This window comes from Pipistrellus hanaki (genome assembly GCF_964339955.1).
Source record: "Pipistrellus hanaki genome assembly, chromosome: 7".
NCBI lineage: Eukaryota > Metazoa > Chordata > Mammalia > Chiroptera > Vespertilionidae > Pipistrellus > Pipistrellus hanaki.
In genome coordinates this window covers 81,962,761-81,985,558 of record NC_140509.1, presented here as the reverse complement: position 1 = coordinate 81,985,558, position 22,798 = coordinate 81,962,761, and the positions used below count along the sequence as shown (strand labels likewise).

Sequence of the window (22,798 nt, the reverse complement as noted above, 5' to 3'; positions counted from 1 at the left end):
TCGGGTTAATCCTGAAGCCTAGCCTTTCAGACTTTTATAAGCTCATAAATCTTCTTTATTGTTTCTGCCAATTTCAGCTGCATTCATGAAATGAGTCTACACTAACACATATTACTACGCTAACACAGAAACTTAATCCTGATAACTTCTCACAAATTCTCCAGCTAAAAATGTGCATGAGGAAATGCAATAAACCAGGAAGAAGAAATGCACAAATAAGGATCTCTTTTCCTTCCGGAGAGCTCCTTGAAGTATTTCCAAGTGGCCAATAAAACTGTGTACCAGTGAGCTCATTCAGCCATTCTGGAACATGCTTTGTAGGAATCCAATTAAGAACTTCTTCAGCCCACATGATCTCTTCCCACGGCACACTCATCTACAACCTGATGTCATTACTGGCACAGTTATCTTGTAAACAAAAGCTCAGTTCAAAACGCAGTATTTAGAAGAGTAGTGCACAAGTTAGGCAGAGTGGTGGTGGCAGGCTGTGAAACAAATTTTTAAAGTATCCACAAAAGGTTATGAGCCTAATGTGATATGATATATGATAGTAATATACGAAGAAGAATGTCTAGACTGTGACACAAACCCAAGGGAATTATGAAAAGAACACAATCTCAGAAGTGAATTCATCAGGGCATTTCAGAAATGTCTACTTCTCAGGGGCCATATCAGACATAAAACTACATATACAATCAGAGCTGAAGGTACATTGCTTTAGGATAGTTACAACATTGTGAACCAAACAGAAAAGTTAGGATTAACAGCTGAAGAGAAAGAAAAATACCTTATTCTACCATTTTACATGATGAAATATGGGATTATCCCAGATTTATGGCCCAATGCGGTTCAGATGTCCTGGAGATTTGGATAATAACATAACAGCATCACTGATGGTCTGTAGAATTCCATGAGTTATAGTAAGATTGCTACATTATTCATGCATGTAATTAGCAAATATTTCTTGAGTACATCTTATGTGTTTATTTTAAATGCTGAGAATTCAAGAGCTAACAAACAGGCAAAGCTATATGCCCTCAAGGAGCTTATATGCTGTGGGTAGATAGAAAATAAACCTTTATTCACAACCCATTCAATGTTCTCTCCTGTGTCTCAAAGGCTGAAAGTCAGGGGATTACCTTTCCCAGGGGATTCTCCTTTCCTAGGAGATTTGGGTGAATTTGCATTTTGCCAAGGCTCTCACATAAGATTTGGAAGGCAAAGAGGAGTGCTACAGTGGCTGGCTGAAGGCAATGGGCCATCACGGGGACATCAGAGCCAGGGCACTGTGAAACTGCAGGCCATTTGCTGCAGTATTTTTACCTCTGGGTGGCAGCAGCCAGTTGCTGAGTCCTGGGTTATATCTACAGTGATATTACTGGAAAGCTAATGGCAGTCACACTAATGGTCACTAATCTAGTTTACCAACAACTTCTGATCACCTAATATCAGATCCTCAAGTTGTTTTTCTTTTTATTTAGTTAATCCTGTCAGAATCTTACATACCAAGACTGGTTCCAGACCTTCAAATATGGGAATCTCCTATGGTTGGTTAGTTGATGTGGTTGGGTTAATATACAGTGTTGGCCTCATTTCAATTTAAAATACAGTTCGAAGGAGACACATTCTAGCTAACAGTTACCTAAATGAACACCTCTGGCTGACTAAAATCAAGAGTCTATTAAAGATAAGGATTTAGGAGAGCAAGTTGACTATTGCTGCTATATAGAGAAGAGAATTAGACAGACTGAGGCATGTGTCGGCTACTTTTGACGACACTACAGTGGAGGCTGTAAGAAAAATATGACAAGCTCAGAAACTTTACAGTCTTGGATCAAGCCAGGATCCTCACATTTGAAGCCATATAATTGATATAGCCAAAAATCAGACCTGTCTGCAGCTGCAGGTAGCAAGTTTATAATGCAAGACGATTTCAAAGCCTTGCTAGGCCTCTTGTGTGGTTGTTAAGGACTTCGTTGGTAAGAGTGGGCCCTGGGAATGGAGAAAGGGGCATTTTGGAAGAGTTGGGTGAATCTTAGTACTCTGAACCCCAAAACCTCCCAAAACTTCCTTGCTGAAAGAAGTACCCCCCTCCTCCCATCAGTCCTTTCTCTCATTTAGCAGATTATAATGACTCTACCAGCAGCAATCTATCATAATAAAAGGGTAATATGCTAATTAGACCGGACATCCTTCTCGATGAAGGTGGGGCTGGAAGAAAGCAGCATGGGACCCAGGTGCCTGCTGGTGGCCCAGTGGTAAGCAGCCCATATCCCTGGTGGTAGAGGGAAGCCAGTTATGGCATCCAGAGGAAGGTAGGCCTATTTTTGCACAAATTTTCATGCATCAGGCCTCTAGTTACATCATAAGAGACCACCAATCACTTAAAACTCAAACAGAACATTATTGACTGCATCCAGACCTGAACAGAAACAAAGCCCCATTAGCATAAAAGTAAGAGAGCCTTCTGTTTAGAATTTCCATAGAAGTTTGCTTTGAAGAGACTGAGGTAAGAAGGTAGAAAGAGAGACCCCCTTGTGGGACTGCCCAGGTGCTCATGTCATAGGATGAACCTCAGGAACCTTGATCCTTTTGATCAACCAACAACATGGCAAAATTTTGCCATAGTATTAACACCATTACATGAAAGATAAACGATAGAAATATAAATAATTATTTGCTGATTTCATATAGGTGCTAGGACTCTCATTTTACAAATATAACAAAATGCAGTGACGCAGCATTTGGGATAGAACTGAGCTAAAGTGACTCTGCAATTTCTTGCTGTTCTTTGGCTCTTCCTGTTCATGCAGAGAGTTGCCATAAGGTATGAGACTGGGATCCTACATAAACCAAGAGGAAATAAAGAGAAGGCCGACGAGAAGGATGGCCTTGGGCTTGGAGGAGGGAGTTGGGTTGCTGCCTGGCTGCTGCCTCTCAGCCTGAGAAGACCCCATGATACATTCACTGCTCTCAGAAGCTGGTGTCCTCACCCTGTTAGCCTTTTGCAAAGTGAAATTGAGACTGATTATTTCCCTTTATTTGCCAGCTTCAGAAATATCAAAAGAATAGTAAATGTAGCCATAACTATAACAACATGTTCATTATATTGCATTTAGTGAGCACGTGACAGGCACTGGTAGGTATGAAGTGCTTTTCAAGTATTCACTCATTTAGTCCCTCAACAGCTCTATGAATGAGAGAGGTTGTTATAATCCTCAATGATAGGTTTGTAAAATCCGAACTTGTGAGAGGTGAAATTTCTAGCTTAAAATCATGCAGATAGTTAATGATGGAGATGGGACTCAAGCCTGGGCCTTTCTGGCTTTTACACCCAAGACTTGAACCACTGTGCTATTCTGACTTCCTTTTGCCACTCATGAGGCCTTGAGCCCTGTTTGTTTTGTCTATTATATATCTCTCCAATCTAACCACTTTTTTCAGCACCAACGCTCTAATAATGAATGCTAGGATCTTTCTAAAGGATTACTGTAGCAGCCTCATAACTGCTCTACTTTTACCCATTTTAACCCCACTTCTAATCTGTTATCTGCATTATAGCCAAAGGGAAATTTAAAAAAACATAAATCTTATTAATGCTGCACACTTTAATGACTTCATGTAAAGACCCATCCCTCCACACCAATTTTTCAGGCCCACATGGCCTGCCCTTTACTACATTTTGAGCCTCATGGTGTCCATTGTTTCCTGAAGGTTCTGTCCCCTCCTTGCTTTCTCTTCTCCCATCTTCATTAGCTCCTCGAACGCACCATGCACTTCTCTTTTATAGATCGTTTATACACGCTGCTCCCTCTGTCTGGAGTGGGCTTCCAGACCCTCCCCCCCCCTGCCCCTCTTTGACCTAGCTAGTGCCATGCTTTCTGAAGATCACGGTTTCAATGTCACTTCTTTAGCCACGTCTTTCTAATCTCTAAATTAGTTCCCTTTGCTGAAAGGTGTCATGACAACATTTGCCTTTTCTTGGAGGTTGGTGTTTCCAGTTATTTGTGTGGTTCTCTGATGGATGTCTACTTTCTGAACCATACTGTAAGCTCTTTGAAGGCAGAAGCAGATCAGGTTTTTGCTTACCAGTGTAGTCCCACGGCTTAGGGTAGTATTTGATGTATGGTAGGTTTTCAAACAATAGTTGTTTATAAAAAAGGAACAACAACACACTTCCTGGGGTGTAAGAAAAAGACAACGTTTTCTAAAAGTCTGTAATGTGCTTAGTCCTGCTGGAGAGGGTAAAGTTGGCAGAGAAGGGAAAGTCCAGTTCATCGGTAGCCAAGGCCAGCCACACCGCCCTAGACCCTCCCTGCCTGAGCTGGGAGAGCAGCAGCGAGGTGTAGTTAAGGAGTTTCTGTTGGGGGGAGCAATGCTTCAGGGCTACAACTTAAGTGGCTCACTTCTCTGGTAAGCAACTTAAGGAAGCAAATGCTTAACACACAAAGCATACCTTCCTCCTGCCCCCAGAAGCCTTCGGGGTGAATTGGTTATCCACAGGGCAGGATTGTGGGAGCTCTGAGCCAAATTCTTTTCTCCTGGGGGATAGGTCTAGAAGTCTGGATACCAGGCTGGCATCTACCCTGGCAGAGGGTGCTATTTAGAATGACTCCCAACGAGCTCTGGGATCTATAATGAGAGTCGCCTTGGGCAGAGGCTGAGGCACAATATACATTGAGACTGACACCAAACACTGCCCTCTCCTTTTCAATTAGAGATTGATTCTTTGGGCTCTAAAGGAAAGATACTAGTTTACCAGATTCACTTTAGACACAGCCATGTTACTTAACTACGGAGACAGTTATTGTGTGAACTACTACACAGAGGGAATTTCCACAAACTTAGATGTGAAAGCCTACTATATACCTAGGCTATATGCTATAGCTTATTGCTTTTAACTACGCACACACATTGCTTGGTGCTGTATAAAACAACAACAAAATCAAGGACAAAAGAAAAATGATGCAATCAAGAGAAGTGATAAACACGAGATGTCTGAGGCTGCCGCCAGCATAGCATGACACACCGTTTTACAGCAAATTTTTCTCAATAAGTAAAAGAATACACTAAAATAATGATAAAAAGTATAGTAAATACACAAACCAGTAATGGTCATTTTTTATTATTATAAAGTATATGTACTGTAGGCAATTGGATGTGTTAGTTATGGGATGATAAAAAGTATAGTAAATAGTAATGGTCATTTTTTATTATTATAAAGTATAATGTACTGTAGGCAATTGGATGTCCTAGTTATGAGATGATAAAAGGTATAGTAAATAGTAATGGTCATTTTTTATTATTATAGAGTATAATGTACTGTAGGCAATTGGATGTGCTAGTTATGGGACAGGTGGGACAGTTTGTTTACAGCAGCATCACCATAAACATGTAACCCATTGCATTATGACATATTTTAAAAGTATGTTATTGATTTTAGAGAGAGAGTGAGAGAGAGGAAGGGAGAGGGAAAGAGAAAGAGAGAAACATAGAACAGGTTGCCTCCCATATGCACCCCAACCTGGGATGGAGCCAAAACCTGGACATGTGGCCTAACTGGGAATTGAACTCCTGACCTTTTGGTGCACAGGACAATGCTCAGCCAACTGAGCCACCGACCAGGCAGGGCTGCATTCCCATATAGGGCTAGCAGGTCACTACACCTTAGGGACTTCCAGCCTTCTACAAACTTAGAAGACCACAGTGTAGATGCAGTCTGTTGTTGACAAAAACGTGGTTATATGGCACAGGCCTATTCTCATTTTTATAGAATCCAAAGGGAAAAAAAATTTTTTTTTAATGCAAAGCTCAAGACTGGAGTGTTGGCAGTAAGTGAGGGAAAGAGAAACTTTTGCTTTGTGAGCCAGCCCGCCCATTCAGCAAGTTTAGAGAGTAAGAACTGTTTGGTTCAGATTGAAAATTCTAGGGGGTGATTATTATGCTTAAGATTCTTGCGACATCGCTTCCATTATGTTAGCTGCCCTCGTCCCCTGCCCCTGTCCGTGAAGGGAGGTTATGTTTGACTTTGCTTGGAAACCATAAAACCACAACAAAATCCTTCTCCCGAGGGCTACTAGGCAACACCAACGCAGCGATTTCTCGGGCACCAGGAGATGGCCTTGCCTAAAAGACTCACAGGGGCTCAAGAGGTGCAGCTGAGGGAACTGAAGGCAATTCCTCAGCATCACCTTAATGAACAACACTCAGGCATAAATCCATCTGAGGAAGGTGCCCAGTACCTTCTCAGGAGAGCTCAGCTTGATAAACAACAATAGCCAAACCCTGCAAAGCCCTGGCCAGTCTCCCTGACTGTAGGGGCTGCTGATTTGACAGTCAAAAGGTCAGCTGCCCTTATCTTTCTGGGAGCCCTTTGAAAGGGAGCCCTGGAATGTTCTTATGGAACTGCATCACTTCCTTCCGGGGACCATCAGGGCACTTCCCCGGCCTTTTCAGATAGCTTCTCCTCCAAAAAGGTCAACAGAGGGGTGTGTGTGTGTGTGTGTGTGTGTGTGTGTGTGTGTGTGTGTGAGGCGGGAAGGAACCCCAGGCAGAGGTAGGGGCCTGTGGATGCTGCGGTATTCTAGCTGGGGCTCTAGCCCTTTCTTCCCGCCCAGACCCCCAGGGGGTGAGAGGCTCAGAGAGGGTGGTCGCAGACCGGACTTGGCTGCTGCCTAGAACAGCCCGAGGCCACGCATCTGCGGGAGGGAGGGAGGGAGGAACGCCAGTTCCACAGCCTCCCGGTCCCGGTCTGGGGACCAGCGCAACCTGGGGCCTGGCGCGGGGCCAGGAGGGGTGTGGCGCCTCCGGGCTGTGCCGGGACCCCGCCTGGGAACCGCACCAGCACGCGGCCTGGCCCTCGGAAGGGAGTACTAGCCCGGGGAGCAGCGGGGGGAGGCCTGACCCCCCAGGGTGCAGCGGGGGGAGGACCGGCTGCAGAGGAGGGAGCAGCCGGCGCCGGGGGAGCGGAGCGCCAGCTCGGCGGCTCGGAGCCCGCCCCGCGCGTTGCACTCGGAACCCGGGCGGCCGGCTCCCCGCAGCCCCGCATCCATCCGCTGGCGCCGGGGCTCCGGAGCCCGCGCCGGCCGTTCGCTCCCTGCGCCGCCCGGAGCCTGCACCGGCCCGGGAGAGAGAAGGTAAAGGGGAGGAGAAATGGGGGCGGGAAGAAAAGGAAAGGGGGTGAGGAGCTGGGTGCAAGCCGGAGGGATGGCAGACAGATTGCCAGCAAGTTTGCACTGGCTGGCACGGGCGGTGCGTGCAGGGGGAGGCGGGGGCTGGTGGCGGCGGGGGCGTGCGGTGCTCCCGGATGGGGAGGCAGGCGGAGGGATGGGTGCTCCCAGCCTCTAGGACGTAGTGCCCCCATCCCTAGCCCCCTCTCCGGCTTGTCATTTCCGCTGATGGCACCTCTTTCTGGCTCCGGTGATGCCGGAGCAGAAGGCTGCCTCCCCATCCGGGAGCACCGCACGCCCCGGTGTGATTGTGATGGCTGGCAGCGGCGCTCCGCTCAGAGGGGAGATGCAGGGCGGTGGGGTGGACACGTTCTCGGAGCCTCCCTTCCTCCACCCGGGACTATTTTAGGAAGGGCCGAGGGAGGGGGGACGGGCGGCAGAGCCCGGCGCTGGAAGCCTGAAGGAGGCCCCGGCTCCAGACTCCACTCAGCTGTCATCCAGCAAATGCAGCCGCGGAGAGCCTTCCCTAGAGGGCAAGAGAACTTTCCTCTCCGCCCAGAAACACGCTCCAGACAGACAGGCTGTGCCTTGCTCTCTGCATGGCTGCTGAGGAGTCCCTCCTGGGAAGGGATGCTTCCCGGGGCCGCAGGTGCAGGGCGCGGGGCCGGGAACCAGCGAGATCCTAAAGCAGCGTCAGCTGCCGAGCAGAGGGATGGACCCCTTTGCAAAACGGAGTCGGGTGCAGCCTGGATAACGGCGGGGATGCTGCAAGTTCAGGCCTTCTTTCGTGAAACAGAGTCAGGTCCGGCCCAGCCAGAAGCATCGTTGGCTGTGGAATGGGCCCTGCTGCCCGGTTTGGGGTAGAAACCCAGGATGTAGCTGCAATTTTCCAGGGGAGGTTAAGAAAGTGCAAAGTGAATTGTTATTATTTTTCTTTTCTTTAGCGGCCTATGTCTGTCTTCATCTGGGAGCCACTTGCCAAAAGTAAACATTTGTAACCAGAACCCAGATCTATCCAAGAGAAAGTGTCATGATTCTCAATTAGGCGAAGGTTATTAATGTGACCCACATGTGCGTGAAGTGCTGATTTCACCATGAGTCATGAGGCCGGTTTGTGCAGAGGCCCGCGATTGCCCAGGGTGAGAGAGAGATTAATAGTCTAGATAAGAAGTCCCTGACATCACCAGCACAAGGGCGATAGAGCATGTCTTTTCTCCTTGTGTCTTTGAACCTGCTTATTACTTTGTGGCAAATGTAGAATGAAATGTGCCAGATGAAGCTAGCATCGTATGTTTCGTGAAAGATACAAGCACAGTGTGGCTCAGATAACATTGCTGACCTTTGAACACATTTGCGTAGCTTCTATGTGACAGTCTCCTTACTATCTTCCTGGCTGGCGATTTCCCCCAGTTCTCCTTCTGTCGTCACTGTGCCCATAAAAAGAGTTCTTCTCACTGGATGCTTTTCTGCAAAGGAGTAGGGAGTGGGGACGGGCGGTGTACCAATTTTAAGATGTTCCAGAATTGCCTGTGTGAAATGTGTAGGGTGCTACACCTAAGGCTTGCTCGCTGATAATTATGCAGCAGCTTCTTAGAAATGAGAGGAGGTGTCATGGAAAGAGGAGGCAAGCCCGTGGCTGCGCGAGCTTGGTAGCAGTTTCTCCTGTGGTTCCCGCGCTCGATTCTGCAGCCACACCCTGTGGCCTGAAGTGACAGGCACGGGCCCCAGGATGCCCCGGTGAGGAAATCTGCATTTCTCCTCCTCTGTGGTACAATTCTGTGCCCTTCCTTATGGCTAACTCAACAAGAGCGAATGCTTGGCAACGAGTGCGGTATGTACTCTAGCAAAGTATGACAGAGAGGAAGCTGATATGTTTGGGCATGATTAACAATACTTTATAACAATAGTTTATAAAAATGAAGCTGAATTGTGACACTATCTCTCATGCCAGTCAGCTCTGTCCTTGGCCTTTTGATGACTTGTTTGTATTTTTGCTCTTGCAGGCGAAGGACCAATGCTTATTTGGTGCCCTGTAGATTTTATACCAGTGAGTAATCACTGATACCCCAGACACATACACTGAGTGGCCAGATGATGATGATCTCTGAACACATAATAATCTGGCCACTCAGTATATATTCTATATAATAAAAGGCTAACATGCAAATTGTCCCCTCTACCAGGAGTTTGACCAGCAGGCAGGCCGGCCACCCGCAATGACCCCGCCCCCTGACTGGGCTGGCTGGACCCCATCCATGCACCAATTTGTGCACCGGGCCTCTAATGTGTGTGTGTGTGTGTGTGTGTGTGTGTACACTGAGTGGCCAGATTATTATGCATTCAGAGATCATAATAATCTGGCCACACAGTGTACTTTAGCAATATATTTATGATGACTCCAGGATGGCCCTCTTCTTTCCTTTAGCCATTTTTATACCATTTAGCCATCTTAGTGTTTTGTTATTGTTATTAATTAGTACCATTACTAAAGGGTGAAAGAGAAAATCAGTAACGGAATTTAAAATTAGACACGTATGTGACTCATTCCAGCCAAGAACTTAGCTAGAAAGAAGGAGGTCAGAACGCATTCATTAGCTTTTCTATTTTTGTTTAAGTGGATTTTAATAGCGATGCTCTTCTTGAGCATATTCGGGTAGCTCATTAAGTAATATCTGCACTCCATGCATACCCTAGCAACGTGCTGTCCATCAGTTTATGTTTTATGGCATCACTTCATCGTCTTCAGTTAGGAACGTGCCACATCAGCTCTGATTATTGCGGGTTTGGAGTTTTCTGCTCTCCTTTCTCCAGGCCTAAACCTGTAGTTACATTGTTTTAAGATGTATTTCTGTGGCCTCAGAGGATCTCTTCTAGCGTTTTTCCTAGTTAGTGTCTTCCTTTTTAGGAGCACAAACCAGAAACTGCTTCACTAGCCAGTTGTCCACTCTGCTTGGAGACTGGCAATGCCCGCTGTGATGACTTCATGCTATGCTTCTCACAGAGGCACATGCTGTTTAGATACGACAGTGGTCGGCAAACTGATTAGTCAACAGAGCCAAATATCAACAATTGAAATTTCTTTTTGAGAGCCACATTTTTTAAACTTAAACTTCTAACGCCACTTCTTCAAAATAGACTTAGACTTGCCCAAGCCATGGTATTTTGTGGAAGAGCCACACTCAAGGGGCCAAAGAGCCACATGTGGCTCACAAGCCACAGTTTGCTGATCATGGAGATAGGAGAATCCCAAACAACAGCCAGTTTAAAATCCCTCTGCATTCTGCACAATAAATACAACAGATAGCTATTGATTGGGCATTGAGCTTGATTCCACAAAACCCTGGGTTTCTCTATTATAACACTCACTCTCCTTGGCTGTAGTGTTGATTTATCATCTCTTCTGGTACATAAGCTCTCAGAGAGGCTTATCTGTCTTGTTCACTGCTATTTACTCAGTACCATTGTCAAATAGTTTCTCAATACCTTTTTTTTCCTGAATGAAATAATACAGGAATCTTGCCTCTCTGCTTGGCATGGAGGCTGGACTTAGCTACCTTGGAATCTCAGTTCCTCCTGCTGGAAGGGTTTGGAAATGGTGCAGGGACTGCTCATTGGTACACAGCCCAGCAATGTCTACCTAATTCTTCCTTTGCGTCCCAGTGCGGGTTGCTCCCCTCTCCCTCTCCCACCCCTCACAATATCCTCTGCCTGGACATGGGCACCACACTCCCTGGGACAGGCAGTGGTCAAGAGCTTCTGTCCACAGAACCAGCTCCAGATCACCCAGCTGGCTGGAACACAACTAAGCCTAGAACTCATACCTTCTAATTCCCAGTCTCCTTTTATTATCTTTGTTTTACTAATTTAAACTTTTTGAATCAAATTGTATGTCCTCTGAAGTCAAAGTATCAGTAAAAAGCAAAAGTATCATGATTTTGCAAAAGAGGAAATATGTGTACACGTGCAAAATATTTTATCTCGTGTGTAAAATAGGAAGGATATTGCATCAACCCCTTTTGCAGTGGGGAAGAAGGTTTTCTGGGGTTAGCTAATAGAGGTGAGGTATTATGAACTTGATTTTATTAAACAAAAATATGTGTTGAGGACTGCGATGTGCTCACAGATATACTTGGTAATGAGAGGTGAGATGTCAAAGCAATAAGACTTACAGTCTCTATACCTGCAAAATATTTGTGGTCTAATTTGAGCGAGATAAGGCTAGCAATGATCTTAGAGTGAGCTAAGATTAATAATGGTGAAAAATACAAGACAAATCATATGCATAATAGTATAGATGGGTAGTATTGGAGCAATGGAGGGAAAATAATGCTGAAGGGTGGTACTAAGAGGAATAGGCCGTACTGTAGAAGTAAGACTGATGCATAAGCTGAAGTTGGACACAGCAAAGCTATTCTGACTTTCATGTGGTATCAAAAGAGGGATGGAGGCAAGGATAAATACATATTTCAGTGTTAATCTATTGGGTAACATGAATGTGAACTATAAGAGGGTAGGAACATGGTGATAAGCCATGCGATGACTTTAAAAAAATACTTTTCATTTCACTATTCTTGATTGACTGTGGTAGCCATGTCTTACCATCTGTGAGCTACAGTGCTGAGCATGGCTTGGTGTGGGGCAGCTGAATGAAAATGAATCTCTTTCCTCATCCCTACTTAGTATATATGTAGGTAGGTAAATGATAAAGATGATAGATAGATAGATAGATAGGTAGATAGATAGATAGGTAGGTAGGTAGATAGATAGATAGATAGATAGATAGATAGATAGATAGATTTCAGAAAGTTATAGTGTTGCATTTGGAGAATCTAACTTTCTAACAGCTTAGAGGAGGCACTTGTAAGATTCCTCAGGCACTTCTCATTGTCTGTTGGTTTTCAAATTAAGGCAGCTTGTGTATGTGGGCAGGTGAATATTTGTCCCCAGGAGGTGAAGGATGCTAATGGGCACAGTCATCGCAGGCTGTGGGCCTGGATGCATGGCAGGCCAGCCATAGTAATCATTCCTCCTCTGAGAATCACTGGGAGAGCCACCCACTAAGAAGCCGCCAAGTACTGGGTCTACTTCCAGTGGGTATCCTTTCAAGCAGCCAAGAGAAGTCCGCCTCTGCCCTTTTATCAGTTAATGCCATTCACTATGCCCACCCCTGTCCCCTAACTTGCTAAGTGACCAGAGTCCCTTTCCTGCCCCAGAACACTTTTTAGATGCTTTTGCACGTGGGGACAGTAGCGGTGTGCAATGTTTTGCATCCTTTTCAAAACGGTAATCTAAAAGAGATTACTGTTGCGCAGCTGGTGTGGCTCAGTGGTTGAGCATCGACCTATGAACCAGGAGGTCACAATTTGATTCCCGGTCAGGACACATGCCCAGGTTGCGGGCTTGATCCCCACTGTGGGGCATGCAAGAGGCAGCCGGTCAGTGATTCTCTCTCATCATTGATGTTTCTATATTTGTCTCCCTTTCCCTTCCTCTCTGAAATCAATAAAAATATATTTGAAAAATAAAATAATTTAAAAAGATTACTATCAACTTGGGCATTTGTGCTTTCTAACCAGAACCCAGTATATACTAGTGTTAATAGTGACACCTTACAGCTTCTACTTAACCAATCCTTCAAAAATAATGTTTATATACATTCAGTTGATAATAGAATTTTTTATAGCATTCATAGACTCCTCTTACATTTTTATTTTTCCTTTTGATAAGTGGACCATCACACATACATGTGCTGTTTTCTCTACAGTTTTGTTTCTATCATCCTCCCCTGCCCCCTCCCCATTCCTCTTCTCCACCTTCATCGTCATACCACAGACATGTGTGTGAACTGTAAGAAGTGTCACTCTTACATAGGCCCTTTTAGTTTGGCCCCACGCTTAAGTTTCTTTCTCTGGGCACATTTTGCACTCTCCTCTTTTTCGGTCATTAGTTATTTTATCTGTGGCAAAACCTGCTCTTCAGCTAACCCCAGGGTTAAGAAATCCTTGTTCCAAGTACATGTCTCAATGTCAAGATTTCAGCAACTACTCTCTTATCTCTTTTCTCCCTCCCCCACTGAAGAATTATGAGCTAAACTGGATCAAAGCAGAGACTTTAGGAAGAAGTTAGAAAGAAAACATCTTGTCTGCTTAACCACCCCTACTCCACCCTTACAACTTACTTCAAAATCTGTGTGGAGAGAAATAACACTAAATCTAACCAATTTTGACTTCTAAAGTCAGGATATTTGAAACTCCAAATTTTAGAATAAAATAGTTTTATATTTATTTTTTAATTCACCAAAGTGTTGTTAGGAGCTAAGATTTGATCTCATTCCTGGGAAGTGTACAAACAAAATGGCAAAACCAGCTGTGCAAAGCAGGCTAACACAGCGTAGGTAAGAGAGCCTGTGGGGAACGAGACATGGAACTCCTGTTTTAAACTTTCACTTTTCATAGACCAATGGAGAAAGTTTATAGTTTAAAAAACATGAAGTAAAAGTGAACATTTCTCCCCTTAGCTACCAATTCTATTGCATGTGTCTTGTGTATGAATTTGTTTTATCAACTATCATCAAAATTCCTTGTAGTTGCCCAGTACCTTATAAGTATTTTCCCATTAATCATTCCACTTGGTGGTGAATCATCTCTTCAAATTGAATAGAAATAGCTCTTATTTTAGCACTATGATGACCTAGGTAGATATTTTCATATGTACCCTTTCTGTGTGTTTTTCAGGTTCCTGAGTTTATTGAAGGGGAAGGAAAAGAAGTGGTTTCACCTTGGGGAGTGCTTTCTCCACCCTGACTGCCATCGTGCCTGGGGTTGCATCATGACCCCATAGATCCAGTGAAGTTCAAGGTGTTTTCTGGAGCGGCCTAGTCCTGCTCTGCCTGGAGCCAAGGGTCTCTGCTGTGAGTTTCCTGCGCAGCGGAAACCATGGCAGCCTCCAGGACGGCCTCTCGGTCTCCACGGGACATTGCCAACGTGATGCAGAGGCTTCAAGGTAAGGCACAGACGTGGCCTCATTGTCTGGCTTTCATTGTTACTGCGCTTTCAATATCCTTTCATCTCAGAACCTTTTCAAGGTGCTTGCATGTTTATTCAATCTTATGAAACCATAGCAAGGAATCACAAAATGTCATTTATCCCAGTGTTTTCAAAGGACTCGATGATACTTTAAGATTCTGTCTTCTTCAGGTACAAAAAGACAAAGTTCTTATTTTGAATTTGCATCTGCATTTGTGCGGCCTTATTAATGGTTATTTGGTGTCCAGTGGGAGTCCAGAGTTATAGCAAACCATCCTATCTAATAAAGAGATAATATGCAAATTGACCATCACTCCAACACACAAGATGGCCATACCAATGTAGGGGAAGATGGCTGTCCCCAAGTGGACACAAGATGGCCACTACAAGATGGCCAGCAGGGGAGGGCAATTGTGTGTGATCACGCCAGCAGGGGAGAGCAGTTAAGAGTGACCTGGCCATCAGGGGAGGGCAGTTAGGGGCAATCAGACCAGCAGGGGAGCAATTAGGTGCCAATCAGGTGGGCAGGGGAGTGATTAAGGGTGATCAGGCTGGCAGGCAGAAGCAGTTAAGGAGAATCAGGCATGCAGGAAAGCGAGCGGTTGGGAGCCAGCAGTCCTGGGTTGTGAGAGGGATGTCCAACTGCCCATCAGGATCGGGCCTAAACAGGCAATTGGGCATCCCTTGAAGGGTCCCAGATTAAAGAGTGTGCAGGCTGGACTAAGGTTCATATGCCCACTCTGTGCACAAATTTAGTGCACCGGGCCTCTAGTCCTTCAATAACAAGCAACACAGCACCGTGACAGTAGTAACAAATAACTAGATGCTATTGTCAGATACGTAAACTAGTGGCATACTTATCCCAACAGGAAAGCCCTTAGAGATACAGAGAGTCTTTAAGCAAAATGAGGCAAAGAGGCCCAAAGGGGTGATGAGATCAATGGTTAGTGGCAGCCTGTGGACTGGAACCCCTCCCACCAGTGTTGTTTCTTTAAGAGCATGGTGCTCTTTGCGAGAGAGTCAACAGTCAAATGTTATGGCAGCTCATAAATGAGTTCCTATTTGTGGATTTTCTTTAAACATGTATAGTCCTTCCTTGAGCCAGAAAAATCATCATCATCTATAGATATAAGAAAATACTGCTTCTCTGTACAATTCCCATTCTACCTCTCCCAGGTTTCAAATGCACGTTCTTAGGATATAAAAATATTCAATATTAGCAGGGATTTGCTCTAGTCTTTGTCAAATAATCTTATAGGGTGGCCTTTAGGCTTTCTAGCAAGTGATCAGTGTGGCTTTGCACCATGGGCATCATATTAATCTGTCATAACTCCACTTCCCCGGCTTGCAGTGGACTTGATGTGCATAGCATTAATTTTCAGTTAGGCATGCTTGACCTTTCCAATACAGACTAAATGCTTCAGTCTGGATGTTTATGGCCTGGAATATGCTCCCTGTTTTAGAAAATCAGGACATGAGGGAAACTGGGAGTTTCTTCACCTGATCAGAAACCACCAATTAGAAGCTTCCATCGTCATGTGACCCCCAATCATTTTTATCTGCCCAGACAGAGTTTTGATGCTTGGGTGCGAGTGGTGCTTATTTCACATTTATTGTTGTAAGATGACACTCAAAATGCCAGATAAAGGAACAGATCTCTGTTGAGTATGTGGCCATAGACTTCCTCCATAGGCTCAGTGGATCTCTGACTGGGTCTGCCCAGTGCCAGGGACCTCCAGTGTAAGTTGTATGTCTTTACTTGGGGAGGTGGAACACTGAATTTGGAGTTCCATGCCTCTGTGTCTTGTCTTGGCTGTTTGCCTGGGTGTTAATTACTGAACCATTCTGTGCATTTGGTGTTTCAGTGACCTCATCTTTGAAGTAATGGAAAGGAAACCTACAGGTCTCTTACAAACTGGGGGAAGGTAATTAATTAGGTGATTAAGCAGATTTTCCTTTGAGTGCATTAAATGGGAAAATTATCTGGATGTGATTGACAATAAAGGGAAATTATAAAGAGTACATTTGAAAATAACTCAGAATTGGATTATGATCCTACAGACATTTTATTCATATTTTAAGTTGAATGACAATTCTTTCAAGGTTATGGGTAGGGGTGAGAGGAAAGAACAGAGTACTAATGTTTAGCGTGGTTTTTAAAAAATATATATATTTTAATGTTTGAATGTAATTTATTTATTTTTAAATTCTTTATTGTTTAAAGTATCACATATGAATCCTTTCCCCCCCATTGATTTCTCCTGCTCATCCCCGCCCCCAAGCACATGACCTCACCCCCACCCCCATTACTGACTGTGTCCATGGGTTATGCTCATATGCATTTATACAAGTCCTTTGGTTTATCTCTCTCCCTCTCTTCCCTTCACTTCCCTGCCTTCCCTCTGAGGTTGGATGGTTTATTCGATGCTTCTGTGCCTCTGGATCTATTTTAGTTCATCAGTTTTTGTTGTTTATTATATTCCATGTATGAGTGAGATCATGTGATATTTATCTTTCTCTGACTGGCTTATTTTGCTTAGCATAATGCTCTCCAGGTCCCTCATGCTGTTGCAAATGGTAAGACTTCTTTTTTACAGCAGCATAGTATTCCATTGTGTAGATGTACCACAGTTTTTTAATCCACTCATCTGCTGATGGGTACCTGTGCTGTTTCCAAATATTAGCTATTGTAGATTGTGCTGCTGTGAACATAGGGGTGCATATATCCTTTCTGATTGGTGTTTCTGGTTTCTTGGGACATATTCCTAGAAGTGGGATTACTGGGTGGAAAAATTAAAATATTTTTTGTGGTGGATATATAAGTGGTGTTTCTTGAGATGTGTCTGGGATGGAGGGAAGCCTTGGAGGCTCCCTCCTGCCCCATCCTTCACCTGTGACAGTGGATGTCCTATTTACTATCCATACACTCAGGGACCCCACTTACGAAATGGGGACTGACCCTCTCGGCATTGTTGTCAAGCTCAGTGAGGTGCTTTGAAAACTATAAATACGGGATGTGGTGAACAGTTGTAATAGCCATGGAAGAAAATTGCATGAGAAGGCAAAGGCCTCATCATTGGTTGCAATTTTTTTCAGATTTGGAGAGGAATTCTAATGGTTTTATATATTCTGTGCTGAAAGAAACTAGTAATTTTATTACATAGTGAGATGACTACACTTACTATATTTTTGTTTTTCCTTTCTAGCCAAAGATAGTGTTACAACATGTCATAAGGGTACCTGACAAATTTAGAGCAATGAACCTTATAGTTTAGAAAGAGATGAGATTTCTGAGCACTAGACAGTTACATTAGCTCTTAGCATCAACTACGTCAGATGTATATACATGCATACATACATACATATTAATATATATATATATATGTTATTAATGGTTATAAAATGAAAGGTCTTGCAGCCACATCTAGCCTGGCCTGCATCAGAGGAAACAAAATGGACCTCCGGAAGTGAAGGGGCCTGGCAGATTGATCTGCTCACCTATTGATCTGCTGGTTAATCCCGCTGATTCAGCTGGCGAGGGACATGTCTCCTCCTGTGTTCAGTTCTCTCCGTGCAGCTCACTGATGTTTTGAGCCCAAGCAAGAGTCAACATCCCGGACAGAGAAGACCTGACTTCTGTCAAGGGTGTTTAGTGACCAATGGAGGGTAGGCATTATTGCCCAGATAATTAGGACACATGAAGAAATTTATTTGAGGAAAATACTTTTCTATGAACCGAATTAGAACTAGAGTTGCTATCTGTTTTCGAAGTTCAAATCCCTAAGAACATTCTTCATTCTTCTAGAATCTGCCTCTCACCCCACCACCTTTTTTTTTATTGGTCTGGATAGATAATCTGAGTAACAAATGCCTTCCCACATCTTAGGTTTTATTCCCGTATCAGAATCAGATCCATGTATAACCAATAAATAGTTGCAACTTATGTTTCCTCTCTTGCTTATTTAGTTTATAACCATAATATGTGGCTGTTTTTATGCTTTTAATTTTTATTTCTAGTGCAAGAAGATTAAAGTGCAAGACAGATTGCTACATCATTTAGCTGCTACTGTAGTCATTCAGTGTCTCACCTTTGCCAATATCTGTGCTTGTCTGAGCCTTGTGTCTGAGGCTGAGATCCTGAATTATGGATGAGCAGACAGACTGCAGTGCGGGGGTTTCATTTGATCTTAAGAATAATGAATGTTTTCTATAACTTTCATCAATTCAAATACAAGCTTAAAAGCAAATACTGAACAAAAAGTATAACACAGAGATATTAAAATGTTAAAAGCAAATAATTAGTATGTACATTTTCTGCTCTTAATGGCTAAAGGGATCCATTTAGCAGGTGGCTTATGGAGACTCTTTCCTTTATAGTTACACCTAAAAATATAAATATCTAAACTCTTCAGGTTTTCAATTTCTTGAAGATAATGATAAGAGTTTAGCCTCTTGGTAATTTTTCATAGTGCTTCCAACACAATGTTTACTTAATAAAATTTGTTGACTGACTTTTATTACATTTGTTTTTTTCATTTGAAGATAATCTACTAAACTTTAAGGATTTTTAATTAACGTATCCATGTTGACTATTGTAAAATAAGGGGTATCAATGCAGTCTTATAGAGCAAGGGGCAAATGCCAGAGAAGATTCAAATGGGCAGGCTCAGGGGTCATACAGAGGTCAACTCAATCTAAAAGTTGGATAACCGATTACAAAGTCAAACTTTGATTTTTAAAACTTGTGAGTAAATTCAAAGAGAAACAAATGAAAAAAAAGACAAACATTTACTATTGGAAACATGCCTATGAAGTTTGCTAACTGTTCAGTAAAATAGAATCCTGGCCTCCTTCTAAAATATTTAAGTGTTTTTGGTTTACTATAATATTTATTATAAACCCATTACACTGAAAGAAAACCTCAGACAACCAAAAATGATGACTGAAAAATAGAATAAACAATAATAAATAAATAATGAAAATGCAATTTTCTTTTAATTTAATATTAAGTAAGCATAAGGAAAGGGATAGTTTTTCATCTTGTGAAGATTCTAACTTTTTATAGTTCCTTAAGAGATGAAGTTTTATACTTTATGATGCTGAGTTAATCTCTCTTCTTATTAAGCCACAAAACAATGACAAAAATCCATCTATTGTATTTAGGCAGAAATTCTCCTTTTGGTTTAATTTCTTTCTACAATGAATGTTGTATGATCTTATCTTGACTTTAAATAGAATACAATTTTCAGCATATAACAATGATCATTTCTTTATATTTTGGAACATAGGTTAAATAAATAGTTGATGAATAAATGGATCAACTGTGGCTCCTAAATTAATGAATTGAAAATAAATTTGGCCAAGACATGTAAAAGCAAAGAAACCAGTTAAATTGGATTCTACTTTGAAGAGATTATTTTTCTGAATTTTTAAAATAAAAAATAATTTTTGACCATCAAAGTATTTCAAGGACATGCATCCTACCTGAAAGGGTGACTGTGTTCACCTCAGATGTGTGTGCTGTTTTTGTAGTTAAAATGCTTTCAATCCTAAAGGTGTGTTACATGTTCATATTACTTTTTCCCATATTGCTTTTTAAGGTATTAAAGAGCTCACATTTGTCTAGTGCCCTATCCTCCGGGTCTTTCTGTTTGCAGAGCCATTTTATCCATTGTGCACTATGATGGACAAAGTGCCTGAGGCCTTCTGGATCTTCAAGGGTCTGTAAAAATATTGGCTGTCAAATAGAACAGGAAACTGCTAAATTAACAAACATTTACAAATACTAAAGTTATGTCAATTAGTCACAGGTAATCAAGTCAGTTCAAAATTACCTATGTATAAATGTCTTTCATATGGGGTATGGGTTCCTTTTGTTGCACTTGGCCTTTAAAAGTGGGAGGGTCTAGAGCTTACAAGTAAAAGGTAAAGCATTCTCACACACTGGTCCCAAATTAATTACTTTTAGCAGACACTTTAATTTTGTTTATCTCCTGGTAAAAACCTTCCTTGACTCTTGACATCTCCATGAAAGCCCCAAGTTCTTGGCTTGGTTTCCCTACTCTAATTCCATCTTAATTGTCCAGCATTTGTCTGCTCTAGCTCCAACCTAAGATGTCTGCCAAGTGGCACAAGTTGCAATATACTGAAGGTGCCCCGACTCTTCTGTTTCCTCCTGGAGCGAGCTCTACTGACTGCTTCTAAAACTCAACTTATCTTCCAGGCCCAATTGAAGGCCCATCTCCAAAGCTTCCTCAACAAAAGCTATCTCAGGGATAAAATCAGAAATTCTCTCTTCTCTGTCTAAATTCCTTTAGCACTTGTAGCACTGTTTTGCAATCTTACATTGCTTGGCGTTATGTTACATCGCCATGTCTAATCCATCCTCTCCAAGTACAGAGTGGCAGAAATTGGGTCAAATTCACATTAGTGCCCTGCACATTGACCAACATGCTACACTTCATAATGGGGATACTTCATAAGTATTTGTTAAATGACTATAATATATTTAATATCATATAGATAGTCAATGATGGAAACAGGGAGACCATGAGAGAGGTAAGTTTGGTAAGAAAGATAAGAGTGACTTGTACTAGATTTTAAATAGTGGCTAGGAATAGAAGTGGTAAAAATCTAGATACGTACATGTTTTAAAGTAAAACCAAAATGATTTGCTGATGGAAGGGGTATGATGTGTGAGAGAGAGGGATGAAAGTTGTCTCCTCATTTTTCATTTTGAAATGGAGAAAGACCAAAGACTGTTGGGAATAAGATTGAGGAGGAAAATCAAGGGTTATTTTTTGGTTTTCATTTTGTTTTGTACATGTTATATTTTAGATACCCGATGACATCCAAATGTCCAAGAAGGTAGTTGAGTTTATATGACTATAGAGATCAAAGGGGAGGGCACAGCTGGAGAAAACATGTGGGAATCATAAGCACACTGATAGCCTTTAAGGCTATGAACTTGGTTGACACCATCTAGGAAACAGGACAGAAAGAAAAGAGAGGAGGTTTGAGAAACACTAGGGGTTGAAGAGCGAGGAGAGTCCCACAAATGAGACTGAGAAGCTGCAGCCTCAGTGGGAAAAAGAAGAAAGAAAGGAAGAAAGGGTTCAAGAAGGAGTGATAAATTATATTAATGCTTATGTTTTCATATGTTCATGTTTCTAAAGGTTTATAGTACAATATATAAGTATCTATCTATCTATATCTATATCTATATCTATATCTATATCTATATCTATATCTATATCTATATCTATATCTATATCATCTATTTATCTATATAAATAGCAGTCCTGAGTAGGTGCAAGAACATGTGTATATAGTTCAAAGTCATTTGGGGAAGAATAAGAGGGTAGTCTAGTGCATTGCCAATAAAGATTTGCAAGGTTGCCTGACCAGTGTGGCTCAGAGGTTGAGTGTTGACCTATGAATCAGAAGGTCAGGACACATGCCCAGATTATGGGCTCCATCCCCACTGTGGGGTGTGCAGGAGGCAGCACATTGATTTCAGAGAGGGAAGGGGGGAGGGAGAGAAAGAGAGAAACATCCACGATGAGAGAGAATCATTGACCAGCTGCCTCCTACACACTCCGCACTGGGAATTGAGCCCAAAACCCAGGCATGTGCCCTTGGCTGGAATTGAACCTGGGAACCTTCAGTCCATAGGCTGATGCTCTATCCACTGAGCCAAACCAGCTAGGGCAAAAAATATATATTTTTAAAGTGGAATATTTGTCTTTATTTACATCTTTAAAAAAAGAGTTGCAAGGTTCTTGGAAGTTACTTAGATAAGAGCAGTATCTTAAGAATTTATTACAGCCCTAGCTGGTTTGGCTCAGTGGATAGAGTGTCAGCCTGCAGACTGAAGGGTCACAGGTTAGATTCCAGTCAAGGGCACAAGACCAGGTTGTGGGCTCCATCCCCAGTATGGACTTGCAGGAGGCAGCCAATTAATGATTCTTTCTCATCATTGATGTTTCTGTCTCTCTCTCCCTCTTCCTTCCTCTCTGAAATCAACAAATATATATATATATATATATATTAAAAATTCTATATATTAATAATAAAAACCTAATATGCAAATCAACCAAACTGCAGAACAACCAGTGGAACGACCAGTTGCTATGATTAGCACTCACCATCATACACTCAACACAGGAGCTGCCCCCAGTTCACATGCCCCAGGCCATCCAAGATAGGTGACTGGGGGAAGGGAACAGGGTTGGCAAGTGGGTGGTGCCAGGCTCGCCAAGGTGAGTGCCAGCAGGGGCCCCTTGATCACCCCACAGGTCGCCCCACAGATTGGTCCTGATCACCAGCCAGGCCTAGGGACCTTACCTGTGCACAAATTTCATGCACTGGGCCTCTAGTTTATGACATATAATTCTGTACTTTCTATAGAGCCCAATCAAAAATGTATCCTATGGATAAAAGGCCTGAAATTTAGACCCTGATCAAGTCTCCATTCTTGTGGAGTTGGGATCCCTCGCTGTGACCTGACAGGTGGTCCTCCTGAGAATGGTGCTCCCAGTGATGTCATTTGACACATGTGTGTGACTTGCATCTCAGTACCTTCCTTCCTTGTGCACTTCTTTC

At 42.8% G+C, this 22,798-nt stretch overlaps 1 protein-coding gene across 1 annotated transcript in view; it reads left to right on the top strand.

The window, feature by feature from the left end:
* Window positions 1-6,924: 6,924 nt before the first annotated feature.
* The window catches only part of SYNE1 (spectrin repeat containing nuclear envelope protein 1), a 359,148-nt gene continuing 343,274 nt past the window's right edge, over window positions 6,925-22,798 (top strand). Inside the window, exons 1-2 of the mRNA XM_084890175.1 lie at window positions 6,925-7,136; window positions 13,904-14,171. Coding sequence (XP_084746301.1) covers window positions 14,105-14,171 — 67 coding nt within the window. The 5' untranslated portion in view covers window positions 6,925-7,136; window positions 13,904-14,104. The remainder of the gene's footprint in view (window positions 7,137-13,903; window positions 14,172-22,798) is intronic.